The sequence below is a fragment of the Achroia grisella genome, unplaced genomic scaffold, assembly GCF_030625045.1.
Source record: "Achroia grisella isolate CSIRO2021 unplaced genomic scaffold, CSIRO_AGI_Agris_v1 utg515, whole genome shotgun sequence".
NCBI lineage: Eukaryota > Metazoa > Arthropoda > Insecta > Lepidoptera > Pyralidae > Achroia > Achroia grisella.
The window spans coordinates 1,912,402-1,938,960 of NW_026712908.1; the positions used below are offsets into that span (position 1 = coordinate 1,912,402).

The 26,559-nt window shown below is 31.8% G+C and overlaps 4 protein-coding genes across 4 annotated transcripts in view; 3 read left to right on the plus strand and 1 right to left on the minus strand.

Annotated features, from left to right (window-relative positions):
* The window catches only part of LOC131847068 (protocadherin-like wing polarity protein stan), a 122,387-nt gene that overhangs the window by 45,491 nt on the left and 50,337 nt on the right, over positions 1-26,559 (plus strand). The window contains exon 54 of the mRNA XM_059196518.1: positions 155-194. Coding sequence (XP_059052501.1) covers positions 155-194 — 40 coding nt within the window. The remainder of the gene's footprint in view (positions 1-154; positions 195-26,559) is intronic.
* On the minus strand, positions 10,872-13,097 carry LOC131847076 (V-type proton ATPase 21 kDa proteolipid subunit c''). The gene is made up of 2 exons (XM_059196533.1): positions 12,310-13,097; positions 10,872-11,538 (listed from the first exon to the last, which is right to left on the minus strand). Exon 1 carries the CDS (start codon positions 12,956-12,958, stop codon positions 12,341-12,343), a length of 618 nt encoding a protein of 205 aa, XP_059052516.1. The 5' UTR covers positions 12,959-13,097; the 3' UTR covers positions 10,872-11,538; positions 12,310-12,340.
* LOC131847069 (protein dispatched homolog 1) lies at positions 13,593-17,430 on the plus strand. Its single transcript, XM_059196519.1, has one exon. It carries the CDS (start codon positions 13,874-13,876, stop codon positions 17,225-17,227), a length of 3,354 nt encoding a protein of 1,117 aa, XP_059052502.1. The 5' UTR covers positions 13,593-13,873; the 3' UTR covers positions 17,228-17,430.
* On the plus strand, positions 19,644-24,976 carry LOC131847081 (IST1 homolog). The gene is made up of 7 exons (XM_059196539.1): positions 19,644-19,848; positions 20,692-20,854; positions 21,365-21,584; positions 21,726-21,850; positions 22,242-22,376; positions 23,844-23,894; positions 24,740-24,976. Exons 1-7 carry the CDS (start codon positions 19,667-19,669, stop codon positions 24,971-24,973), a joined length of 1,110 nt encoding a protein of 369 aa, XP_059052522.1. The 5' UTR covers positions 19,644-19,666; the 3' UTR covers positions 24,974-24,976.

Here is a 26,559-nt window from a genome sequence, read left to right on the forward strand (position 1 = left end):
AGTGTGCACTTAGTATATAGTATTCTAATTTCCTCACTATTCCTTTAATTAAATCATAATTGTCCTCAATAAATGTATAAAGAATTTTTAAGAAGTAGTTTAAGGAAAATAATATTTGTATTAAATCGAATTTATTAATTAAATCTCGTTTCAGGAAATCTACTACTGAAGATGACGCCGAGACAAGAGTTTAATACTCCATTATAGTACAAGATTTCCAATGATTCTCAATTAGTTTATTAATTTAATTATAAGTATACTTAATCATTGTAATTAGTTAATTTTCTGCGAAGACTGTTAAACAATCAGTGTCCACTGCCATAGAGTAGAGTTTGCATAACGGCTACTTTATTTATTTTGGTCTATGCTTTAGGTACATATATTTCGCTATAGATATTTTATAGCGGAGCTTACTGATATTTTAAGTGTATGTCTAAATTGTTTGATGCAATACTAAAGTCCGTTCTTAAAAAACCTAATAATGGTCTGCTAACCCAGCGGTAAATGTTTTAGAGGGCTACTTTTAAAGACTTCTGGTAACGGTGGAACATATGGCTTCGTATCAAATTCGTTTCCCGCTTGGTTATGGAAGCCGACTTTCAATATTAGCTCAAGATTGAATAACCTCGTTTATTAAACTTCGTGCGCGGCTTTCCCTAACAAATCATATGGCAGACGTCTATGGGATATGGAAAATAATGAGACGCGGTTAGATGAGCCCTCAGATATGAAACCATTTCAGTCGTATTAAAAAAAATACTACTCCCGGTTCTATTGTCTGTAATTCTCTTGAAATATTGCGAAGTTGGCAGGATATAGTCGTGCAAGGTACTAGATTTGCTCTAAAGTATATAGCTATACAATGTGGTAGTTATTGATTTATCTTTGATAACTCATTACCGGGACTAGTGCAAATTGTTGTTTGTGGACATTAATAATATTAAATTAAGGTTGAAAAGAATCAACGACATCCAAAGTCAGTTGTGTAAATAGTCATGTAGTATTATATAGTGAACTCTATATAATACTACATGACTATAGATGTCGTTGATTCTTTTCAACCTTAATTTAATATTATTAATGTAATTTGATCGGTATATATAGAGTTCAATTAATGATCGTAAAGCAGTTTAAATTAATATAAGTAGGTATGGTTCGCGTAGGACGCGCTATGGATAGCTAATGTTTCATGTTTGTCTATGGAACTGCTGTTGTATGTATAATGTATCTGATGCACCAGTGACTAAAGAAATTAACTCTTTGATAATTTAAATATATACATATATTATTGTTATGTAGTTATGGTCATTGTCAGATATGATATCTAGTGGTGGTGGCGAATCTTAAAAAAATAATTAGATAGTCAAAATGTCACTGAATATAGATTTGCGCGCAAAAACTAGGGAGAATTAGCATTTTTTTATATAATCATGCATGCATATTTATTCGTCGTCAATGAACTTGATTTTTTCAATGTTATTTAATATTCGTAAATTGATGATATCTGATATTGATTGTACCAACATATTTACATACATTAATTTAGTTACATGGTGCTTCAGAATGAATACCAACGTAGTAGATCTACAAATTATTTTTTATACTAAAACCAAAAGCTATTGTTTGTAATCGTTGTAAAACTAGGTGTATTTTAGCGATATTTACATTTTGTACTCGAAATAAAGCGTTTCTCACGGTGGTTTTCCTCAAGTAACTTCCCCCTACTTGAAAATTATTTAGACATGCTAATTCATAAAATGTCTACAAAAGTAAATTAAAGGATTTCCTTAAGTCTTCATACTATATATTAGTATATTAGCCACTGTGAATAACGCCATCTACTATTTAAATAGTAAAATCAAGTACTATGGGATTGATATATATTATGTACTGACGAAATATTTGTTCTTTGTATATAAAGTGAGAGAGTGTTGTGTGCATTTTGAGCATTTTAACGAAGAGTCCACCTATTTTGTAAATAAATAGATTTTTACACTTTGTAGCATCTAAATAAGTAGACAATGGATGTAAGGAAAAGCTTTATTTAATTAGATATAGGATATGATTGCCATAATTATTATTTATTGTGTTATTTTTGTGTGCATAAGATTTGTATACAGTGTGGTTTAACTCTCCTCATACTTGAAAGTTGAGCTCAACTAAAAATATACATACTTACAGAGTATCGTGGTATACATGGATACATTGACAGAAGTAAATCGTGACATGAAAAATTATCTTAAAAAAATTTAATGTATTTTTATTTTATGATAGGTACAGGTTTTTTTTCTAGATCAAATGCGCATAGTCACTGATAACATAAAATTGATTACATACATTCTGGACTTCTAATAAATTCTCTTTTAAATCTATTATATCTGTAGTGCATTATTGGTTTTGCTGGGTTGTGTATTTTCTAAAATTGTTGAAGTGTTTTGCACTTTTCCTTTTTTTTTAATGAAATTTATAGCCTTTATGAATTTTTATCTTTATATAGATGCATACTATATATATATAGAAAATATACATACCTATATATAGATTAATAGCAAGATTAGTAACATAAATTCATTTTTTGTGTCCCATGAAAACCTCGACCGATTGCCTAGAGTGAAAACATCGTGCTCCCTAAATATATTGACATTTTACACAGTCTCTGTAGTCTCAGCTCTCAAGTACCTACATATAGAACAATCACATTCCATTTTGATATAATCTAATTTGTGCTTTACATGTTAGAAATTAAGTTTAAAATTGCTGTGATTGTTATGAAATTGCAAAACATATACATTTTCAATAACTAACATTCCATGCTTGTGATACTCAGTCTTTGAGTAGTACCAATATTTTGAAACGTAGATGTAATGTACAAACACAAACAGCTGAGTTGTTTTATATTGAAATAAAATATTTTATTGCTAAATTATAGTGGTATTTTAATTAAACCTATTTTAACTAACGTGATTTTTCGCATTTACTAAAATGATTCTAAATGTAAAAATCATTATTTGTTTCTATTTTATGCGCTGCCATAATTATTATCCCTTATTGTTTGTGTGATGGATAATATATTAATAAAATAATAAATTATAACAATCATATATTTTCTTATGTCATTAAATTTTAACTTTTTTTTTATTTATTTATTTGTGGCCAGCAATAATTATCATAGTCCACAACATACTCGCCGCCTTTGCAATTGCTTATGTATATTGCAAAACACAAACACACAAAATTGAATATAAACTTAAAGATCTAATTTTTGTGGTATTTTAATAGAACGACCACATCGAGTCTGCTGTGTTTCTAATTGAGGTGAAACAGGATCAGTCTGTATAGGGTTAGGCATTGCACAATTTAAGGGTACCTCCAATGGAAATAAACGTTGTACTGGTCGAATCTTTTCTCCCATAGCAGTTTTAACTCGTGCTACTCGAACAATGCCGTCTGCTCCTGGAAATACAGCCGTAACTACAGCAAGTGGCCAATCTACACGTTTAGATTCTAGCTCTACTAATACTATATCGCCTACTTTAATAATTCGTGATTTATTGGACGCAAGTTGCTTTAACAATGAAAGATATTCGCTGCGGAATCTAGATTTAAAATCTTTGCGTAATTTTTGTAAATATGTAACTTTCGTATTTAATGTATGAGCGTCAGCTTGATCTAAATCCACAGTATCATACTGTTTTAAATCCTGTAGAAACATTGCGGGCGTAAGTGGTTTCAGATTTTCAGTATCATCTGCAATGTACGTCAATGGTCTGTTATTGATGATACATTCTACCTCGCACAAAATGGTTAAGAGAGATGTGAAGTCTAGACAAGCTTTACCTAAGATTCTTCGTAACATTTCTTTTATTGTCTTAATCATGCGCTCCCAAAACCCTCCCCACCACGGAGCTTGAGGGGGATTGAACCGCCATTCTATTTTATGAGATGTCGTCTGTAGTGAAACCCTTTCCCAATCAATACTATTCCGAAGGTTACTTGTACCACGAAAGTTCGTACCATTATCGGAGTAGACAGTCTTAGGCTTGCCTCTACGTGCAATAAATCTACGAAAAGCCAGCATAAAATCTTCCGTAGATAATGACTTACATAATTCCAAATGAATGGCGCGATAAGATGCACAAGTAAAGACTACGATCCAGTGTTTCTCATTATCTCGGAGATATAATGGACCAGCAAAATCTACCCCAGTAACATCAAAGGCAGCACCGCAATTTGTACGACCAATTGGTAACGGAGCTGGTGGTACAGAACATCGACGAGCATTATAACGCTTACAAACAACACATTCACGCACAATCCTTTTACATATTTGTCTGATTCCCATGACCCAATAAAATTCTCTAATATTACTAATTAATAATTGTGAACCAGCGTGACACAACTCAATATGTTTATGACGAATCAGATTTTGAACTAATTTATTTGATCCAGGAAGTAAAATTGGAAATATAAAAGTATCTGTGTCGTCTCGTAGTGTAAGTCTTGTTTTGACACGTAAGATTCCATCTTCGTTCGATTTAACTAATTCCATATTCAAACATTTCATAGTCGATTGTATGTCATTGAAATGTTCATTTTGAATTAAAGCAAATAACCTTTTTTCAGCCTTTTCAAATTCACAACTCGATAAGTTTCCTTTCGTTCTTGTACTAGACTGTTTTAAACAATTTTCCTTAAAACGTATACACCAACCTATCATACGAACCGTTTTTATATACTTAGAAAAATAGGTAAGTCTATCCGAAAACATTACCACTTCTTCTGTAACTAAACAATTAACATTTATTTCTTTAATATATTCTTCTTCGTTTAGTTCTGGTACAGAGCATGGCCATTCATCTATATTATTTCGTAACCAAGAAGGTCCTTCCCACCATCTACTATTAAGTAGGACTTGAGCATTACAACCACGAGAGGGCAAGTCTGCTGGATTAAGGTGACCTGGAATATGACGCCAGTCTTCAACATTCGTCTTATCTAACATTTCTGTAACTCGGTTATGTACAAAAATATTTAGTCCAGATTTCCTTTTAATCCATGCTAAAACAATACTGGAATCTGTCCAATAATATTCCTTCAAACGTTCCAAATTAATCGATTTTTTTGCTTCAACTGCCAATCTAGTAGCCAAAACAGCAGCTATTAACTCAGATCGAGGCACAGTCACTGCCTTAGAAGGTGTAACTCTGCTTTTTGCTATGACTAGTTGTACATACACGCTGCGATCAAATTCTGTTCGTAAAAAGACACAACCTGAATAAGCTGATAGACTGGAATCTGAAAATATATGTAAAGATACTGAACAAAATTCAATACTAGTCGGAAACAAATGACGAGGAATCCGACATTCCGTTAAAAGATTTAAATATTTTATCCAATTTTTCAAATCATGTTGAATTTCCATAGGAAGCGGTTTATCCCATTCCAAACCTATTTTCCAACATTTTTGTATGAGTATTTTGGGAACTATAGTGCATGGACTAATAAAGCCTATAGGGTCGAAAATGCTCTGAGCGATAGATAATAAAGTTCTTTTCGTCATAATATTATTCTCATTCATAGAAGGAACCTTGCAAAATAGTTCATCGCTCCGTGGGTCCCAGTTGAGTCCTAAAACAGACGTCACTGAAATAGTATCATCTGTTATTACTGGTCCCATTACCCAGCATCTTAGTTCAAATTTACCCTTATGCATAATTTCCTTTGCCTCATTTATAAATTTATTCATACTTTCTTCATCTTCCACACTTACTATACAATTATCACAATAAAAGTTAGATTTAAGTTTATTAGCAGTATCTGACTCATATTTTTCTAAATGATGATTAATTGTAGCCATTAATAAAAAAGGACTTGTAGTTACGCCGAATACAACCCTTCTATGGCGATAAGTGACTACAGTCTTCTTTTCCTGATGTATATCACGCCACCATAAAAACTTCAAAAAATTGCGATCTTCTTTATTAATTGATATTTGGAGAAAGGCCTTTTTAATATCAGCTACTATTCCTATAGAACCATGCCTAAATTTGATAAGCAACGATGGAATTAATTCAATATAATTAGAACCTTTTTCTAAACACTCATTCAATGACAAACTTTCTTTATTAATACATGCAGAAGCATCGAACACGGGCCGAATTTTTGTAGTGAGACTAGACTCGCGAACTACTGCATGGTGAGCAAGATAGTGTCCTGAGTTATGATCTGGTTCATCAACGACTTCTATAATAGATGAATCTAACCACTCCTTAAACTGTTCATTATACTCTTTCATAATACCTAAACGAGACAAACGTATAGTGGTAGATTTTAATCGTTTTAGAGCTAGGTCGTAATTTGTGGGTAAATTTATAGATATATCCTTCCAGGGCAACTTTACCTCATACCTATCTTCCTCATTAATGGATATCGTATCTTTAAAGAATTGTAATACTTCTTTTTCTCTCTCTGTCTGTTTTCTAACTTCCGGTTCATCTTTAATACCTATAGTTTCTAAACTCCATAGATCCTCTAAGTTAAATGTACAAGATAAACTAACAAGACTTTCTTCAGCAACATGAAACATATTAGATATTGGGCCTTGTATTGTCCAACCTAGCTTAGTTTCCATAGCAACAAGATTACCATCTACATTTATCATACGCCCAGTAAACAAACTACCTAAAATATCGGCTCCTATCAAAATGCTCACTTCATTTATATCATCAACTATATCATTTAATACAACACCCTGTCTTTTTAATTTAGACAACAAAATAGGTTGTTTTAATTTAGGTAAATCATTGCAAATATTCATTTTCTCTATTGCTTTAATGTTACATTCGTATGTATTAGTAGGATCTTTAATAATAAATTGAAATACATTATGTGGTTCCCGTTTCGTAACTACACCGCCGAATAAACTGTGTGAAATATGTACCTGACCACATGGTTTCATTTTCAAATTATTTACCACACTACTTTTTATATAAGAGTGTTGAGCACCCGAATCTAACAGAGCTCGTACTATCATGGTTTTATTATTGTACCACAAATTAATTTTCAAAGTTTGTAATAAAACAGTTGTATTAGTAGGGATCAAAGAAGACTGATTAGATAGAACTTGTGTTTCAGAGCTATTACTGCATTGAATTTGCGAATTAACTATTTTATTATTATCGCACATTAAAGTATAATGCCTCTTTGTACAAATAATACATCTCGGGAATTTCCTACAAGTTTTAGTTGTATGTCCCGATTTTAAACAAATAAAACAAGCACGCTTACCTTTTAAAAACTCCTTGCGTTGATCTAAATTCATTTTCATAGCATTCGTACACTCGGAGCTCACATGCGATGGCTTGTCACAGAAAATACAAGGCTTCACGATGCTAGGCTTAGAAATATCATAAGTATTATTGTTACTACTACTAGAACTATCTACACGTGTCGTTAAGCAAGAGGCGGTAAATTTTGAAGAACTACTCTGACTATAAGCTAAATGAGATATTTTAATACGTTCCTCGCTCTCTACTTCTTGCTTAATGAAATTAAGAAGGTCATTTAAAGTGTCAGACTGATCCTTTTTACTAGATTGAGTTCGTTCCCAAATACGAAGCAGTTCTATGGGCATAGCGGACTCGACTAAAGGACGTAACATAGACGCGTATTTATCTGTAGTGACATTCAAACTATCTAAAGCATGCAATTGAGTTTTAAGTTTATCATATAATACTCCAATTGGCGTAGCACTCCCTCTTGATTGATCCAGAACTAGGGACAACAGCTCACGAACATATATTTCAATTAAAAGATCGTCACGACCATATCTTTCTTTTAGTTGTTTTATAGCTTTCTGATAATTAGCACTTGAAGGCGGAAAGCTTTCTACTAGTATTGCGGCAGGAGATCCTGGTTCCATCGATTGCAGTAGGTACTGGAACTTCATATTATTATCTATGCTGGAATCTTCATGGATCTTTTGGAACATCCCCCAGAAGCCTATCCACTTCTTCACATCACCATCATAACGAGGAAGCTGAAGCTTAGGAAGCCGCAAGATATTTTTTACAACGGCATCCTGGGCGCAACTCTCTTGAATTTCACTTCCAATATTACTTTTGCAACTGTTCGTAATATCAAATGCATTTTTATATTTCTTTTGCATCAAAAACCATTTATCATCATACTTCTCAATTGATATAATATCCTCTTCATATTCGCTTTCGTCTCTGTCTACCAAATCTATCCATATATCTAATACTTTATTGTTAATAGCAGACAACTTTTCATATTTGGCGGTAAGATTAGCGAAATTGATTTCGGAGGCATCTTTATCCTTTTTGACTAAAGATTCTTCTAATTTACTTACTGCGCTACTAAAGAATCTTCGGGCCAATTTTCTCTCCTCTATAGCTCTCTGCATATTGTATTATACTGCACGGTCGCCAGTTTATGTGATGGATAATATATTAATAAAATAATAAATTATAAAATCATATATTTTCTTATGTCATTAAATTTTAACTTTTTTTTTTTATTTATTTATTTGTGGCCAGCAATAATTATCATAGTCCACAACAGTTTGCATATAACAGAGGATTATACACAAATTATACTACATTTAATTCACATAAGTTGCGCTTCTCGTACCGGCAAATATGTTTAATATGACTTTTATATGTGTTACTTCTGCAGGAGCAATGTGCAGGTGACGAAATAAAAATATCTATCAAATAGGCTTTAGATTGTCATTTTTTTACACTTTAAAAATCGCTACACTTTAAAATAATTTTCGAATGGAAAATTAAAATAATATTTTTTGATATGGTTAATTCTATGATATGATTATGGTTAATCCTGACCTTATACTGTACAAGGTCAGGATTTGAGGAACAAACTATACTTAGATATATATTTCAATAGCAGTTCTCTGTAAAATAGGGGAAGATTTTAGAATAAATAAATACTGAATATTGTGTGATCAATTTTAGTAGAATCAAATATACAATTCGCTTTTAAAAATGATTTACTTTTTCATGGTTTCTATATCACACATGCATCAAGCTAATATATATCGCATAACCTAATTCTATTTTTACTGACTGAAATGGCGATTGAAATTTGAAACTATGATTGAAGTCTGGTAAGTGGTATAATAAATATTATCTCAGGACAATTCACACAGCGCCATGTAGTGCCACGCTGACCAAAGCTTGAGTTATTGGTACTAGACAACTAGCATAAATACATAGATAGATATATAGTGTCTTTTTTCTAAATACATACATAATATACATAGAAAACATCCAAACTGATACAAATAATCACACTCATGAATACAAATGTTTGAACCACGCGAGGAATCGAACCCGCCACCATCGGAAGTAGACGGTATGCTAAACCGTTAAGACAACCCAGGCCGTCAAAATACAAGATGGCTACCGGGAAGACCGCGTGAAGATAGAAATGAGAGTCTATCTCTCTCACATAGCAGTCATATTGTGCACATTTGTTTACTAAATTATAAAATCACATACTAATAAGTAAATACATCAAGGACGTGTATGTAAAATGAGTTAAACATCAACAAACTATCTTTAAAAGGTAATGAGCGGTTTACTATTCCAACGACCCCAAAACTTTATATTCCTGATTGACTTCTCCGGTGATCGAAACACTGCCACATTAAACTAAATGCCCAACGAATTCTAGGCTTTGCGTTATCTTCATCATGATATCGATAATTGACTTCAGCACTGACTACCCATCTGGTATAAGTCGTGATGGTATATCCATTATATTCCATGATAATTAATTTATTCTTATAACCTTATTACTAAATTATGAAATCGTATCAGTGCTATCAATCACAGTTCGTAAATGGTCATGTATCCACGTGACTATTTAAAACAAAATCGAACTTGAATATGTCAATTTAATTTTATCATTATAAAATTACATCTATTAGGCAAATTAAATGAACGAAGAGAAATAACAACACCAAACTTTTATCTATTTATTCATCAACATACATAATAATATCTACATTTGCACAAATAAAGTATATTAAATTAGAATCCCATCAGTTGGCGGTATTTAACAATGATGTAATACTTAGTCGTTTTCGATTTGTCCGACATTATGGACAGAACTTTGTGCCTTATAATAAACACCTATATTTAGATTTTCAACCAATGTTCTATTATATGGCATTCAGATAAACACCTATACTTAAGTTTTTATGGATATGATTTTATTAAATACAATAAATTAGCAAACAGGTAAGCAAACTAATATTTACAATTGGGAGTAACTAATTTGTAATTTTTAATGGTAGTTTTGATAGTAGGAAATATTGAAATATCTGATTACTTTCCATAAATACATAAAGTAAAAGAACTAAAGTAGTTTTGTACATAACTCTCATGCTTTTATACTGCAAATGACAATTTTATCAGAAAAGTGAAATATTTTGCCTCATTCTTTTTATAAAAAAGAATAAGAAGTTTTAAATTAATTTCTTTAACTTTAGGTTTATTAATTTATTGTATTGTGATATGAAACATTTAATCTAAAAACTATTGCAACACATGGAAAGTTAAATCAATGATAAAGCAGTATGTTTATGTACAATTATCTATGGGGCTCTTGACTTGACAAACCAATCTAATTGCCACAAAATTTATGTAAGCTCTCATGGAATGTTTAAGCTTTCCTTATAATGACTAAATACAACATTGCTTTGTTTTTATAATTGGAATGGCAAATTAGCTGGTAACACACCTGATGGCAAGTGGTAACTACATACATCATCTATATACATGAACAGCACTATGGACATATCATTAATATGTATGCCCACAATACTGTTCATGTATTGCCATTTTGCAACACTAAGATGTACCTGTAATTCCATTTCCTTATATCACTTTACAACTGAAACACAGCTCACGAACCTGCTTGGCGGCTGAAATATGTGAGACTGAGATACCCACACTGAAGACTTGACAGTCTCAGTTAAACTGTTGAGTAAACATCACCTACCTATTATTAATGTCTGTTAAAACATCTCAATTATTAGCACATTAGTTGAAATATACAATATGTATTTAGTCATATAAATTTGGATATTGTAATGTAAATATGTAGTTCAACAAACTCTAACATGGTTATACAGTTGAGTTAAAAACACTCCAAAACAATCAAAACCTGTTACAAATCTGATACCTTAGCACAAAATGCAGTAATGTAATAGAAGTCTAAATAACATCAATTTACAACTAGTTAATATGAAAGATATATTTTCAAATTACTTTATATATTAGTGCCAAGATCAGATTTTTTATACAATAGTTCATCAACATAAAAAAAAAGTACAGTACACATAGTATGTTGGTAACCAAACATACAAAATTCAATACTATAACAATATGGATTTTAAGCTTCGCTCCTGTTATATATTTTCATGGTTTTCACGCAAGCACTGTATATGTCAAGGTTTGGATCAAGGCTGGAGCGACCAAGTGCTATTGTACACTGCAAATAAAAAGTATTAATTATAGAATCAATACTAAAACATTTCATTGATAGCATTATATGATAATAACCACTATGTCACATGGCTATACCACACAAACTGTTAACATAAGAAAAAATATACATATAGTTACTATGAAATAAACATAATGTAAACTTAAAACTTAATAGTAATAAATAAATAATTATTATGTCCTAGACATGTATGTATATAAAGACTTGCAATATAAAAAATCTTAAGTCACATGATGCTCTAGAAGTCACTGTCAGTGTTAGTGATGTTATATGTAATGACATAACATTAATGGTCAAGTTTATAAATCATATTTAAAATATCAAATTCAATTCACTTTTATTACAACAATATAATGTCAAGTACCCATCCATTTGTTCATGTTAATACTAGAGACAAATATAACATATTAGTAAAGGAAAATATGACTCACTAGTAATTAAATTAAAATGAACATTGAAATATTCACATTTTTATAGCTAAATACAGCTGATGTAGGACTGCAATTTAGGCTGCAGTTAGTAGTCAGTCTATATAATGATAGAATTTAAACCAATAATCAAAACAGTGATATAACCTTAATGTTGATTACTGCAAACTTTTACAGATTATTTCAGATTCACACTGGAAAGGACTCCTCAAAGTTACATCTTAAAATTTTGATATATTCTGTTATTACAAACACATAATACAGTAAAATTATAAAGCACACATTGGGTAGGTATATTAAACGTACAAATAAATATTTCAATACTTACACTTAAATTCAAGTATATACTCCATCTTAAGTTACTGGTTGCCCATTTTGACTTTTGATGTCATGTATATACCAACAATGAGACCAAAAAGACCAATGGCTGATCCGAAAATTTCTACAATTAGAATCTTGACGAACAATGCAGCGTTCGCTGCATCAGCAAGAGCCGCACCGGACCCCACGATTCCGACGGCAATACCACAGAATAAGTTGACCAGGCCCACTGCCAGTCCGGCACCAAACATCACATATCCAGCCATCCAATTCTGTTGCCTGATAGTAATGTCAACCAAGGGCTCTGTATATTTCTCCAGCATACCAGACAATACAATGGCGGTGATCAACCCATAAATGGCAACGGCCTCGCAGAAGATGACGGAGATCAAATTCTTGGTCTTGATTCTTGGAGCTTTGACACCACCGCCAACTATGCTCACTCCGGTCGTGTGTATACCCATCGCTGCGCCGACTACTGATAAAGCGACGGCTAAGGCGATTCCCAACGTACCCCACATGTAGGGCGAAGTATTCTCCAGGAACCATCCAAAGCTAATCTGCTCACCCTTTCCATTGAGTAGATAGTAGAGCGAGAATATAGGAACAGCGAGCCCGACGAGCAGCACGAACAAGTAGGATAGGAAGTATCTCATCTTGAGATATTTATTGAACAAATTGGACTTGTTTTACTACCTAATCCCGAAAGGGAAGGCCTTTTTTCGCCCAATTTTTACCTTGACAGAAAACTCAAAACGAAGAAGTCTTGTGATCACAAGACGTCAGAGACAATTTTTAATGTTGCCATCAAAATTAATATGAATCATTAAATCATGGATCAATTACAGACAGTGTATATACCTAATTAACGGTCCCAAAAATAAATCTTTTATGGTTTTAGACCATAATCTATTGAAAGATATAAGCACTTTTTTATTGACTATAACTATACATATTAATACTAACAACTATTTCCATTATCTCCATTGTACAATTTATTTAGTAAATGTTGATCTTGTTATGTGCAAATAGACCTTTTTAAGTATGGTAAATTTTTAAATTTCTTTACTTAATGTCAACAGATGTAGATAAACTAAAAATTTTTTTATATTCAAAGTCGGTCTTTATTAATTTTGTCTACGCAAAATAAATATCATCCATATCATAAAATAGGTATCGTCGGTAGTCATTTGATTTTACCCATTGACAAATGAAAACATACTTATTTTGACAACAGCTGTAGTCAATTGTCACATTTGTCGTATTACATCTGTGGGTGGCAATCTTTTACCAATATTGACAAGCTGTATTGAGCTACCGTTTTGTATTATTTATTGAATTGTATTTTTATACAAATAACAAAACTGATGTACAGTGTTAAAAAGAGTACAATATTATTATTCAAACAAATATCGGTAGTGCCGTTGCTTCCAAACGTTTATTACATCAATTTTTAAGATGTGAAGTGAATAATTAATTTACTCTTACCTTTAGTGCGTAGGGTATGAGTTTCAAGGACGAAAGAAGATGGAATGAAAAAAGGATGAAGCCGGTGAAGTCATCGCAGAAAGATGTGGTCCGCATACGCCAGGTTCATCGCTCGGCACTCCTGTCTATATCTTTTTATCCTAACAGTTATATGCACTACTCTCACTGTTATTCCATTAGTTTGCCACGATCTCCCATCGTTTTCCGATCCTCTTGTCGGATTCGAAACTCGCGGTACCACTTTGGCACATCGGTTTATGGCATGGGAGAATTTAATATACGAGACCAGGCCATCGCGAAAATTGGCCGTAAACCCAAAAGAAATAGAAGATCAAATACGCATGAACCAAACATACTACAATAGAACTCGACAAGACAGACCCCGTTCTGGTCATAAAGGTAAAAACAAAGGCCACAAGAAAAAAAAGAAAACCAACTCTACCAGCACTGGCTTTGAGAAAACATTGTTTAACACTCTGGAATCTAACATTTCTAATAGTCATGTTCATTGGGGATTTGGAATAAACATGACTCATGAGAATGAAAATGCTGTTATTAACAAAGATCATATTCGTAAGCAATGGGTGTCTTTGAAAGAAATGAGACGAAAACCTGAAAAGCCTGTTCATCACAACTATGCATCTGGAACATGTGGTGCCCCTGTATTTGACTATGCCCATCTGGTTGTCACAAATACAGATAATACATCATTATTAACATTTGACAACATTGCCAAAATGTGCAAGTTACAATCATTACTTATAGTTATAGGTGGTAATGAATATTACAAAATATGTCAAAGGGTCTCAGACTCAAATAACATTTGTTGTCCATTATGGAGTGTGCCAAATTATATAGCTTTAATATCTGGCAAGAATTCATGTGAGAACTTAACTCGTGAGGATGTGAACAAAACTGTAACTATATTAAAAAAATGTGCTATGTACTTTCATAATTTTTCTCTAATGGCATCATGTGACTTAGATCGTTGTAGAGTTCCCAGATATTGTTCCCAGCATGATGCCGTTTACAACATGTTATTCTATTTGATAGACTCATATGCATTTTCTCCCTCTGATTATTCGCAAACATTTGTTAAAAACTCCATGATATTCTTGCCACTGCCATATAGCAGTACCTCATTACCTTATTATGAAAAATTGCAAAGTTCAAATTTATCTTATGATACACTTATTATACCAGCCATAGATTTTGGGCTAAAAAATGCACTTTTTGACTTATGGATAATTCAAGATACATGGTTAATAGGCTTAGGTGGTATTTTTGTATATTTATGTGTATGGTTCTATAGCAAATCTTTGATTCTGACTTTGCTGTTGTTTACAGCTATAACTTATTCTCTTGGTATTGCATACTTCTTGTATGTTTATGTGTTCAACTTGGAGTTTTTTCCTTTTATGAATTTGTTAGTAATAGTTATTGTGATAGGAATTGGAGCTGATGATGCTTTTTTGTATGTTAAAATTTGGAAAATGGTTAGTAAACAGCTTATGAGAGATAATATAGTAACACAAGAAAACTGTTTGACTGATATTAAAAATATTTCCAGTGCAGGTGAAACTATTTTGATACAAATACTTGAAGAAACATTAAAACATTCAATCCTGACAATGTTCATTACTACATTGACAACTGCAATTGCATTTTATGCCTCTTATGTAAGCTACATACCTGCTATAACTTGTTTTAGTGTGTTTGCAGGTACAGCAATTCTTGTAAACTTTTTTCTAATGATTAGTTGGTTACCTGTATCAGTATTTATAATTGATGTTAAATTGTCTATAAATAAAGGTAAATGTTTAAATAAGATATATAAATGTCTCAATGATGTTTGGGAAGATATCAGAGTTGTCTTAAATAGATTCATTATTACATGTGTAACAAAATTCCATGTCCTATTTGCTGTGTTATTATGTGCTGTAGGTATTTATAGTGTTGTTATAGTTTTCTTTTCTCCTGGGCTTCAATTGCCAGAATCAAAAGAATTTCAACTTTTTCAAACTTCTCATCCTTTCGAACGATATGATATAGAATATAGAGATAAGTTTTTGTTTGAAAGATTCGGTAAAGATATTGGTACTGGTAGCAAAATGCCTCTTAGATGGATATGGGGTATAAAAGCAATTGACAATGGTAATCACATGGATCCTTATTCGACGGGACATTTAGTATTTGATCATAAATTTTCTATATCAGATCCCAATTCCCAAAAATGGTTGCTGGGATTCTGTTCCAGAATAAAATCACAACCATTTTATCAACAAACTTTGGGTCCTCTGTTACCTAACTGCTTTATTGAAAGTTTTAAGATGTTTATGAGTAGACGTTGCATTGATGTTATTGATAAAATAAATAGAACTCCATGTTGTGAATCATCTCGATTTCCGTATAAGAAAGATGTATTTGATGTATGTATTATAAAAGCAATGGAATCATTGTACCAGACACCTCATGAAATTTTCATGCCAGGAGTTGCAGGACCTAAATTTCTTAGATCTGCTTCTCCTACTGTCGCAGCAATTGTAATAGAATTTGAAAGTGTTGTGCCGTATTCCATGTCTTATATGGCCATGAATGATTTCTTTCTTCAAGTAGAAAATTGGACACAGCATGAATTGAAATCTGCTCCACCAGGCATGACTTGCGGTTGGTTTCTCTCTGACCTCCAATTTTACGATCTGCAAATGACATTAGCTAGTGGAACTGTAATGGCTCTAATATTGTCTGCTAGTTTAGGATTTGTGGTTCTCATACCAGCTACTTTAAATTTCATTGTTAGTGTTTGTGCACTGTCTGCCATGATATTTTCATCTACTGTTACAATAGCTATTCTAGTTTTAAATGATTGGAAATTAAATATTTTAGAAAGTATAACTATTTCTACTTCGGCCGGATTAGCTGTGGATTTTAGTCTTCATTATGCTTTAAGTTATACTAATGCTATTGGTACAAAGTCAGCTAGAGTAAAGTATGCGCTTACGGCATCAGCTGGCCCCACGGCAGCAGCTGCATTGACTACAGGTTTTGCAGGAATATTTCTTCTACGCTCGAATCTTCTACCATACTCTCAAATAGGTATATTCCTAGCATTGATAATGTCCGTTAGCTGGGTATATGCGACCTTCTATCTTTGTTCATTACTATATATTTTCGGACGCAATTCTCCAAAAGAAACTCCTGTCGAAGACAGAAAATCGGTCTCGCGGGTTAGTTCCATATGTTCGGGTGTACCTAATCTAGAAAGTCACGAACTAGAGCATTTGGCTGATAGTAATCGCACAAATCTTACTCATTCCCGGAGCCATTCCAGTATCAGTGGTACAACAGTTGTTTTACATGACGATTATGACAACTCGCATACTAAAATTGATAAAAAGAGTAGTGATAGCAGTAATATAACTTGTAACACGGACTGAATGTTTAGATCTAGGTAGTCTTAAGTAGTGAATGAATCACGTTTCGAAACATTTTAAAGTATATTTTTGCAGTATTATTAATTAGGCAAGTTTTATAAATCGATCTCATGGCATTTATTTACTTAATTGAGCACTTTATTTTTTACATAATTTGTTAACAATAACACTGTTGTGATCTGTACTTAATATTGTTTTCTTTATTTATGTACTCAAAATGTATAGAAATGATTATTGTGACAATAATTATCGCATAAATACTTCACAATCGACAATACAAGATCTAAACGAGCTTAGCTTGAACACTGACCCTCTGTTAATTTTATTAATAGATTTAAGTTTTCGATGTTAAATGTAAGTCCAATGGATTTGGTATTAGTTCTGTAAGCAGTTTTAATGTTAACTAATAACAGTATTGTATAGTATCTAGTTTTGGTATATGATTTATTGTTACTCTTATTTTGTATCTACCTTATTTTTAATGTAGTAATGTTTTTATACAGTATTGTATATAAGTTATGAATATTTTTTGTCATTTCATTATTATGATGAAATTATTAAGTAGTATGAACTGTATTAGTAGATCCGTTGAAAGTACAACCTTACGTCCTCGTACCTTAAAAATACGTCACTCGCAATACCTAATGAGTATTAATCTGGATCTGGAATTGTAAAATATTGAGTATGCCTAAATTGTCTGTAACTCTGCACATAATTGGACTTGTCATGTATGTTCTTAATAAATTGTGAAACATGGAACTTAATAAAATGTAGATACCTACTAGGTGTTCTACATATAAGTATCTTGTTATACTTAATATTGTATATATTATTCAGCTACGTATCTGATCTGAAGGTAAACATGCAAATATAAATACTAGTAACTTAAGTATATTAATTTTTATCATTATAAATTTGCCTTAAGTTAATATCAATCACACACAACCGTTTCAATACATGACAATATATATTTTAACAAGTACGACATATGTGCACGCAACACCATAATTATCGTATAATCTTTTTTATAAACATGATGATAATATATTAAACATGACAATTATTTACTATAGTTTAAATCGCAGTTATAATTGTATTGTTTTACTTACAGTATTTTAGTTGGGTAGGTAGGTTAGAGTGGAAATAGTATTTTTGTGTTTGTATTTTATACACATTTTGGTGTCTAACTAATATGTTTTATATTTGTTTACCGATGTAATAAACTATCTATTTTCGATGAATGTTTGCTTATTCAAATTATCTCTATTTAAGTCTCCTAGATGATCTACTCGTACTTTCCTATATACATAAATGGTATATTATATACATAATTAACATATTATTATTTTCACAACTTACCGCATAATCCGTAAATTTTGGCAGAAAATTCAAAGAGAGTACACAAACTCATAGTATGAGAAATTCAAAGTTTTGCTGCGAATAGAATTTGATAGAACCGATACATGCATTTCTCCTACTCAGAATAATAGACGATTGATCGCTATAGCTCGAAAGACCAGCAAGTTAGAGTTGTAAACAGTAGGCTACGGTTTGAATAAACCAAAACTCTTGAAGCAAAATCATAAGTATGGAACCGCTACCATGTTACAGCTAGTTATGCTTTGAGCAACTCATTTCACTCTTTGGCTTTGAGTCTAAATATGTATACTTTGTTCATACATTTTTTTTATACTGCATCCTTTATTACTCGTACATAAATAAGGCAGATTAATGCAGCAGTCGTAATTAAAATACAGCGCGGAGAATATTATGATTTAGTATATTCCATACTTTGTACATCATAGCATATCAACCTACTACATGAATGTACAGATTGGTACAAATATTCCTTGTTACGAAGCGAACTATGGGCTCCTTATAGCATGCCTGCTACAGGATTGTTTTCGTAAACTGTTCACCTCTTTTTTGCATGAACATTTTGAAATCATTCGTACCATGACGTCCCATTTAAATACTATTACATTATTCGCTGCGTGGCTTAGCGGTATTCTATTGTGTAACTGAATATTTTTCTAGGTCTTTTCATCTTAAAGGTGGACAACGACACTTAATTTAGCTTAGAGCTAACTATAAGAAATAAGTATGTCAAACTCGATCTAGAAACGACAATTGGAAACGATATGGATGTATAGACGTAATTTCCTTTGCTTTCTACGCCATTAAAACTATAAGTCATAGTTGTCATTTAAAATCTTTGAAATATTCTAAACTTTAAAGCAACGGCATTGAATGCAATATTGCAAGACATAACATAATGTCATTGTGGTTTGACAATACTAGCCTTAGTATTGTCTTGACAGTTGTTTGTATTTTGTTCTATTTAATGCGTGATTCATTCCTTGATTTTCGCTTATAAATTAAAGAGAATTGTATTATATTTGTAATTTGTTAATAATTTGAGTATTTACTGTACAAAGCAATATGTTTTCAACTAATCCTAATTACACTAAACTCAAAACTCATTTGAGACTATCCATTAATCGTCTTAAACTACTGGAGAAGAAGAAAACAGAACTGACGCAGAAAGCTAGGAAGGAAATTGCTGAGTATATAGCAGCGGGTAAAAGTGAGCGAGCAAAGATTCGTGTGGAACACATAATCAGGTAATAAAAAAACTGTATTTTCTAAGGACAAGTTGATTAACCTTGAACATATCTATCAATTTTAGTCATCATCTATACGATGACTCAGCTAAGAAATCTAGTTCTTCCAAGTATCATATAATTGCTACTATTAAGAGAACTAGCTTGCTTTGTAGAACAGAATTGAAATAAATAGAGATATGATAATTTGTAATTAAATAGTGGTGTTTATACCAATATTGATGATTATCGATGTTAGTATCAAAAAAGAACATTTAGAATAATACAAACAATAACATTTGTTGATAAACTCAGTATAGCAAGTATTAAGATAATTAATTCAGGAGCTCCTATCAATAATCAATGGATCAATGCATCATTGGATTAACTTTAATATTTACTAAAGTAAATCCATTGTTCTTCATTAACTATTGTATATGTTTTTTAAAAAATTCTATGTTTTGTTATTTACTAATATACACACCACACACAACCTGGCTGCCCATAGCTATTTAATAAAAATTATAAAATATTGTTATAGATGGAATAAACAGATTATGTTCATCAGGGATATATTAAGGAGAACATCACTTTGTTCAAATGAGGATTTCATTTGAAAAAAGTGATGTGGTCCTAAATATTAATTAATGTTCAAAGATTACGATGTAGGAACATTGTAATAACCAATAATTGAACTTCAGACAACAATGACAAATTATTTTTAATTAACTTGAATTTTTGTGTGGTGCTGTTCTTCTACTAGTTGTCCAGTGTTACCATATGTTCAAGTTTCGTGATATTATTTCTTACCTGAGAAAAGTCATATGTGATATTTAAAAAATTGTAAAATATAAACATTTACAGAGAGGACTACATGGTGGAGGCAATGGAAATAGTGGAAATGTACTGTGATCTGATACTAGCAAGGTTTGGTCTTGTTACACAAATGAAGGAATTGGACGAGGGGCTAGCTGAAGCCATATCAAGTCTAATTTGGGTGGCACCTAGAATGCACACAGATGTTCAGGTATTTTACATTTATTGGAAACTAGGGCTTAGACTGGTGGCTTACTAGTTTACACAAGTTTTGTATATATTTAATATTATATATATTATGTTAAATATATGTCACTTCTGAATAATATAATTTATGATTGTAGTAATTTGAGAGTTTTGTTTCCTCATAACAATATCTATTTTTTCTCTTATAATATTGGTATAGAAGATAGATTCAAACATATCAACAGGTTATATATCATTACTAAATTTTGTTTGTACAAAATGACAATTTTTATAATGTGGCCTCATTATATATTTATATTGGAATTTAACAAGGTAGATTGGGAGGGTTTATGGTCATCAATAAGCTGAAGTGCTGCTGGCCATGATACTATTATTTTAGCTTAGTTCAAAGAAAAACAAAAGAAAATTACATGCAACTTTACATTAAATTATTATTAAATGTAAATAAAAAATTGCTACATAGCCAGGAACAGAACCTTATTGAACTAGTTATATATGTATTAATTTATTCCAGGAGTTAAAAGTTATATCTGACTTGTTTACTGCAAAATATGGCAAGATTTATGCTGATGCATGTAGAAATGAAAATGTGAATACAATTAGTGAGAAGCTGAAACATAAATTGTCAGTTCAAAGCCCTCCAAAAATACTGGTTGAGAAGTATTTGATTGAGATTGCTAAAAACTATAATGTCGAGTACACTCCTGATGAACAAGTTATGAGGGAAGAACAAGGTATGTATAAAATATTAATTCCTAAGGTTTGTGTACTGTCACTGATTACTTAATGTAATAATTTGGTGTGATAGTACAGTAATTATAAATGTTAGGTGCATATGGAATCTTAGCATAATAAAGCTGATTGTCTGTTAACAGGTCATGATGCAATGTTGATTGATATTAATGGTCCACCAATGCCTCCTGGCTTCATAGGCTACCCAAATCCGCCTATGCCTCGATTGCCTGATCTGCCACCTGTACAGCCCTTCAGCTATCCTACAGTAAGTTTATGTTTACATCATCTATTATAAAATATGTTTTTAATAATTAGAATGGTAAACAAGTTAACAATTTCGCTGATGGAAAGTGGCAAGCATTGCCTGTATATTAAACAGCACAGGCATCATCAGCCAATTTGAAATATTTTAAACTGTTTCGACATTTTTCTCATGCAGATCATTGGTAACATTAGCTTCCTTTACACCACATGTAACACGACTGTACAAAGTGTACCTCGGCATTTCCATCTATTCAATTTTTAAAACCTAAAATATTATTCGATTTGTTTATATTATACAGTCATATAAGGAATATGCTCACTATTTTTGGATATTATGCTTGGTTTAACTGTTCTTAAAATACGTATACTATTAATCTGTACCAAAATTTCAGAAACCATCTGGAGGTAGTGCAGGTGGATTTATCGCTACCCCTCCAGCTGCATATGGTGGACCAAGCCAACCTCCAATGGGCTACAATTTGCCGCCCGGCGTTGACTCTAAGAGCTTGAGCAATAGTTTTCTACAGGTATCACATTATTTCCTTATCAGCATGAGAACTGACTTGTTTGTGCTTAAACAATGATGCTATGCTTAGATATTTGTTGAATCATGTAAAATGTGTCTGAGACCAAAACCAAGTTCAAAAATATATAAGCTTTAAAGAAATGAAAGAAGCAAAGGTTTGAAGGACTGTAATTTAAGGAGAAGATAGGACTGATGGATGTGGTTAGAGAATGTCACGATAGGAGGACAGGTAAGTGGAAGAAACCAAGAGGGAATGTGGAATAAGAATTAGAATGCAGAAATCAAGGGTTCGCCTCGACGCGCCTCTCAGGCGCCGATCGGTGGAGGACGGACCTCTGGCCGTTGATATCCTTTGTTAGGTTGTTGCTGTCTCACGACGTGTTTTGAGATATTAAGTTCTGGGGTAGTTGAGTCGGCGGGACTCTCTAATATTGTGTCCGAATTTTCGTGATTTCCAATAGTGGTAAGTATACGGAGTTAGAAATGCGGCTTTTTTTACTTGTCGTCTCAATCCTTTGAAAATTTCTTTGAATTTTCTTGCCGTTGTCTCCTCCGAACAACACGGCAGAATTCGCACCTCAGATTTTACCGCGCATGTTCTTTTCTTTTCAATTTTCGAAATTGACATCGAGGTATGTTTTTTTGTATTATATAGCGTTAGTGTAACGAACGAAGTAACAAAAAAGTAGATATAAAAGTAAATTTCATTCCACACATGTGAAGAATTATATGATACTACGTTGCTCAGACACTTTTTGCGCTTAGTAATTATATATATACATAATTCCTTTATACTGCATCAACAATAATTATGATTTTAATGTTTTGTCTGTGGACTTTATAAAATTGATTTAGTTTATCAATTAATTTAATTTATTTATTATTAATATTTATGTATGTTTTATTTTAAAAGTTCCTTTCAGTGTAGATTTATAAAGACTATGAGAAATATAGTTTTATAAATTTATTCCTTCTGACAGATAAAATAGTATAAAATATAGAGATTAAGTGTTAAATTGATAGCATACTGGTGACAGTTTATTATCTTGCAAAATTGTTACTTTATCAACTTTATATAGTATAGAAATAAATAAACTGTTCTTACTAAGAATTTTCTCTAAAATATTGAGATATTATTATTATAATCAATAAATTTCTTATAATCCATTCCTCATGGTTATCACTTAATATTTTTAAACTGTTTTTTTTTTCGGAAAAGAAATTAATGAAAAGCAGAGGTGGTGTCTTATCGTTAGGACTACTTGTGAACAATACAAGTGGTATTGTCTTGATTACAAATATCAGCCGTGCATGCGAGCATATATACTTGCTACTAAACAAATTATTATAGCAAGTATGTGATCTGAAATGTACTTTTTTTATTTCTTAGAATTTTAGGAACATTTGTATGAACCTTGTTCTTTGTTTTTCTTTTTAAATTCATTAACCATTTTCTCTAAAATTGCAGGACGAAATGAGTAATCTCCCACCCGCTTATGACAGCATTAATCATGATTTGGTAATTGTTTATTTTTAATTTTTAAGTATACTTTTATGCACCCTGCTTCGAACCAAGTGTTGTTATGAGAAATGTGGTTTAGGTTTGGGTTAAATATTCTAATGGTACCAGACTGGACCACGAATGCACGTAATTTTGATACATGCACCTGTTTTAGAGTAGCTATTAAATAAATGTTGTTTGTAAATGTAAACATACTATAAAATATTCTAAAATGTATGTATTAAATATTCTGAAGTATGTCGGTCTAATCTATTCAGCCGCCAAGCAGCTTGTTTTGTAAGCTGTGCTTCGGCTATAGAGTGCAGATGAAGCTGTGAAATTACAGAATAAGAGTCATGACATCTTACTCCTCTAGAATGACAACTTCCGAGTGGTATCACAGGTGTCATAATGTAATTGCCAGTGACTATCAGATGGATTATTAGCTTTTTGATTTAAAAAGTAATAATTATTACTTTAATATTTTACAGACGGTAGACTTTTTGTACAAAGTAGTCCTCTGTTTACTTCTGCAAGCAAGCAGGTTACGAAATATGACAGTGAAAATACAGGCTATAGGGATAACACCTTAGTTTTTTTTTTGTTTATTAGAGTTTAAATACACAAACAAGTGCACATGGCGGACTTAACATGTTCAGAAATTTTCTACAATCCACCAAAGAGCCAAACAGTTATCTATGGCAATACATAAAGGTCCTTACTATAATGCTATTCATGTGTATAGGTGAACTTTGCGTCTTTACATTAAGTACGCCAACAGTTTGTTAGCTATTCTAGTTATATATTTTATATTGTAACAATTATTATAGGCTCATTTTATAATACAAACTTTTTTATTGCAGCCAGCCCATGTGCCAACACCACAGCCGCGGCCCAGAGTATTGCAAAATCCACACAATCCACAGAACCAATTCCCCGAGCTGCCGGAACTGCCTTCTGTGCCCTCCGACCTGGTGTTACCCTCAGTGCCTCACAGCAACAATTCCAACGCCAATGCTAACAATTCTAGTGCAGCCGACGAGATAGATTTCGAAGATCTGAACCGACGTTTCGAGGAGTTGAAGAAAAAAACATAAAATATAATTCTATTTAAAGGATATATATATACATAGAGTATGTATAGACTGTTGGTTTGCTGATAGCAAATTAACAACCGTAAAGAGTGTCTTAAGAGATAGTATTTACAAAACAGAATAATTTATCCCAAGAGACAATTTGGAAGAAAAATTAACGTTGCAACGTTATTTTTTTTAACAAAAGTGATTACTTCACTGATTTATTAGAATGTTCCAACAATATTTTGATTTTTCGATTGCCCCTGAAATAAGTTGGTTTCGCTTAATGTACCTATTATGGCTAATTCTGTATAAATAATGTAAAGAATTAAATCCATTTTACGATTTCTATAAGTCGCTTCGATAGAATAATGTTCTGTACGTTAGAAATAAAAATAATCAATATTTTTAAACCATTCTTTAACTCAAATATTTGATAATATGCTCAATTTTTGTAATAGTAAATGCTTTGGCAAATATCTGCACTATTTCTAGTTATTTAAATATTGCTAAAATATTATGTCATACAATGTCTTAGATTATATCCACATTGTAGAGTTATACAGACAACGACAGGACATAAAAAAAAATTTTAATAAGTTCACAATAATTAATTAATATTACAAAGTTATTGTTAACTTTTTAATGATATAAATATGCAACAAACAAATCCTTTTAAATCGAGAAGTGGATCTAGCTTTTATCATATATATCTAGTAATATAATTTATATCACGATATAAATATCTCCACGATAAGTAGCTTTAAAATGGATAATATGACCCTAGTCACAAATGAAATTAATAGCTATTGCAGCGATCACTTTTTGTAATGTTTCTTTTTTATGCGGTCTAATAACATTATTTCTTCTGAGAATCTTTATATTTATAAATATATTAGGAACCCTATTTATTTTAAGATTTATTGTATAAAAATAACATTGATTATACTTTTTACGTTATTGTATTGTTAGTCCTAATTGCACAGATATAGATTTAAGTAGATGCCACATGTTCCTTAGTAAATACTATTTTATGGCAAACCGATTCATAGATTCCGCTCAATGTTATCGCAACAAAGTATCAAGACAGGTATTAGTTATTTAGTGTAAGATCACAACATGAGTACTCTAGGGATTGTGCCTATACTTGTATTATTTCTGCCAATACTAGACACCCTTACATTAATTAACTTCTCGGCAGAAAAGATTTAAGTTCAGTGTAAAATCAGTTCGCAAAACACTCCGCGGCATGTAGTACTATGCAATAAACTTACTAATGTACAATAAATAGTACAATTATTCGACCTGTATACTCACTACCTACATAATACATTTAACAGCAAATTAAGTAGCGATAACATCGTGTTACAGAATAATTCTTTATTGTACACACACATTGGAAAAAAACATGTTCCTTTATGTAATGTTATTTTAAATAAGCGAACTACATGAACTTAACAGCTATATATCACTAGAGTTCTAAATGTAAGTCGAATGTAATAGAACAGATATAGCAGATTCAATAGCGGCATCTATTTATATCTCTGTCTACTCATGTTTATATATAAGAGATTTATTTTTATAAACTATATCAATTTTATATAAAT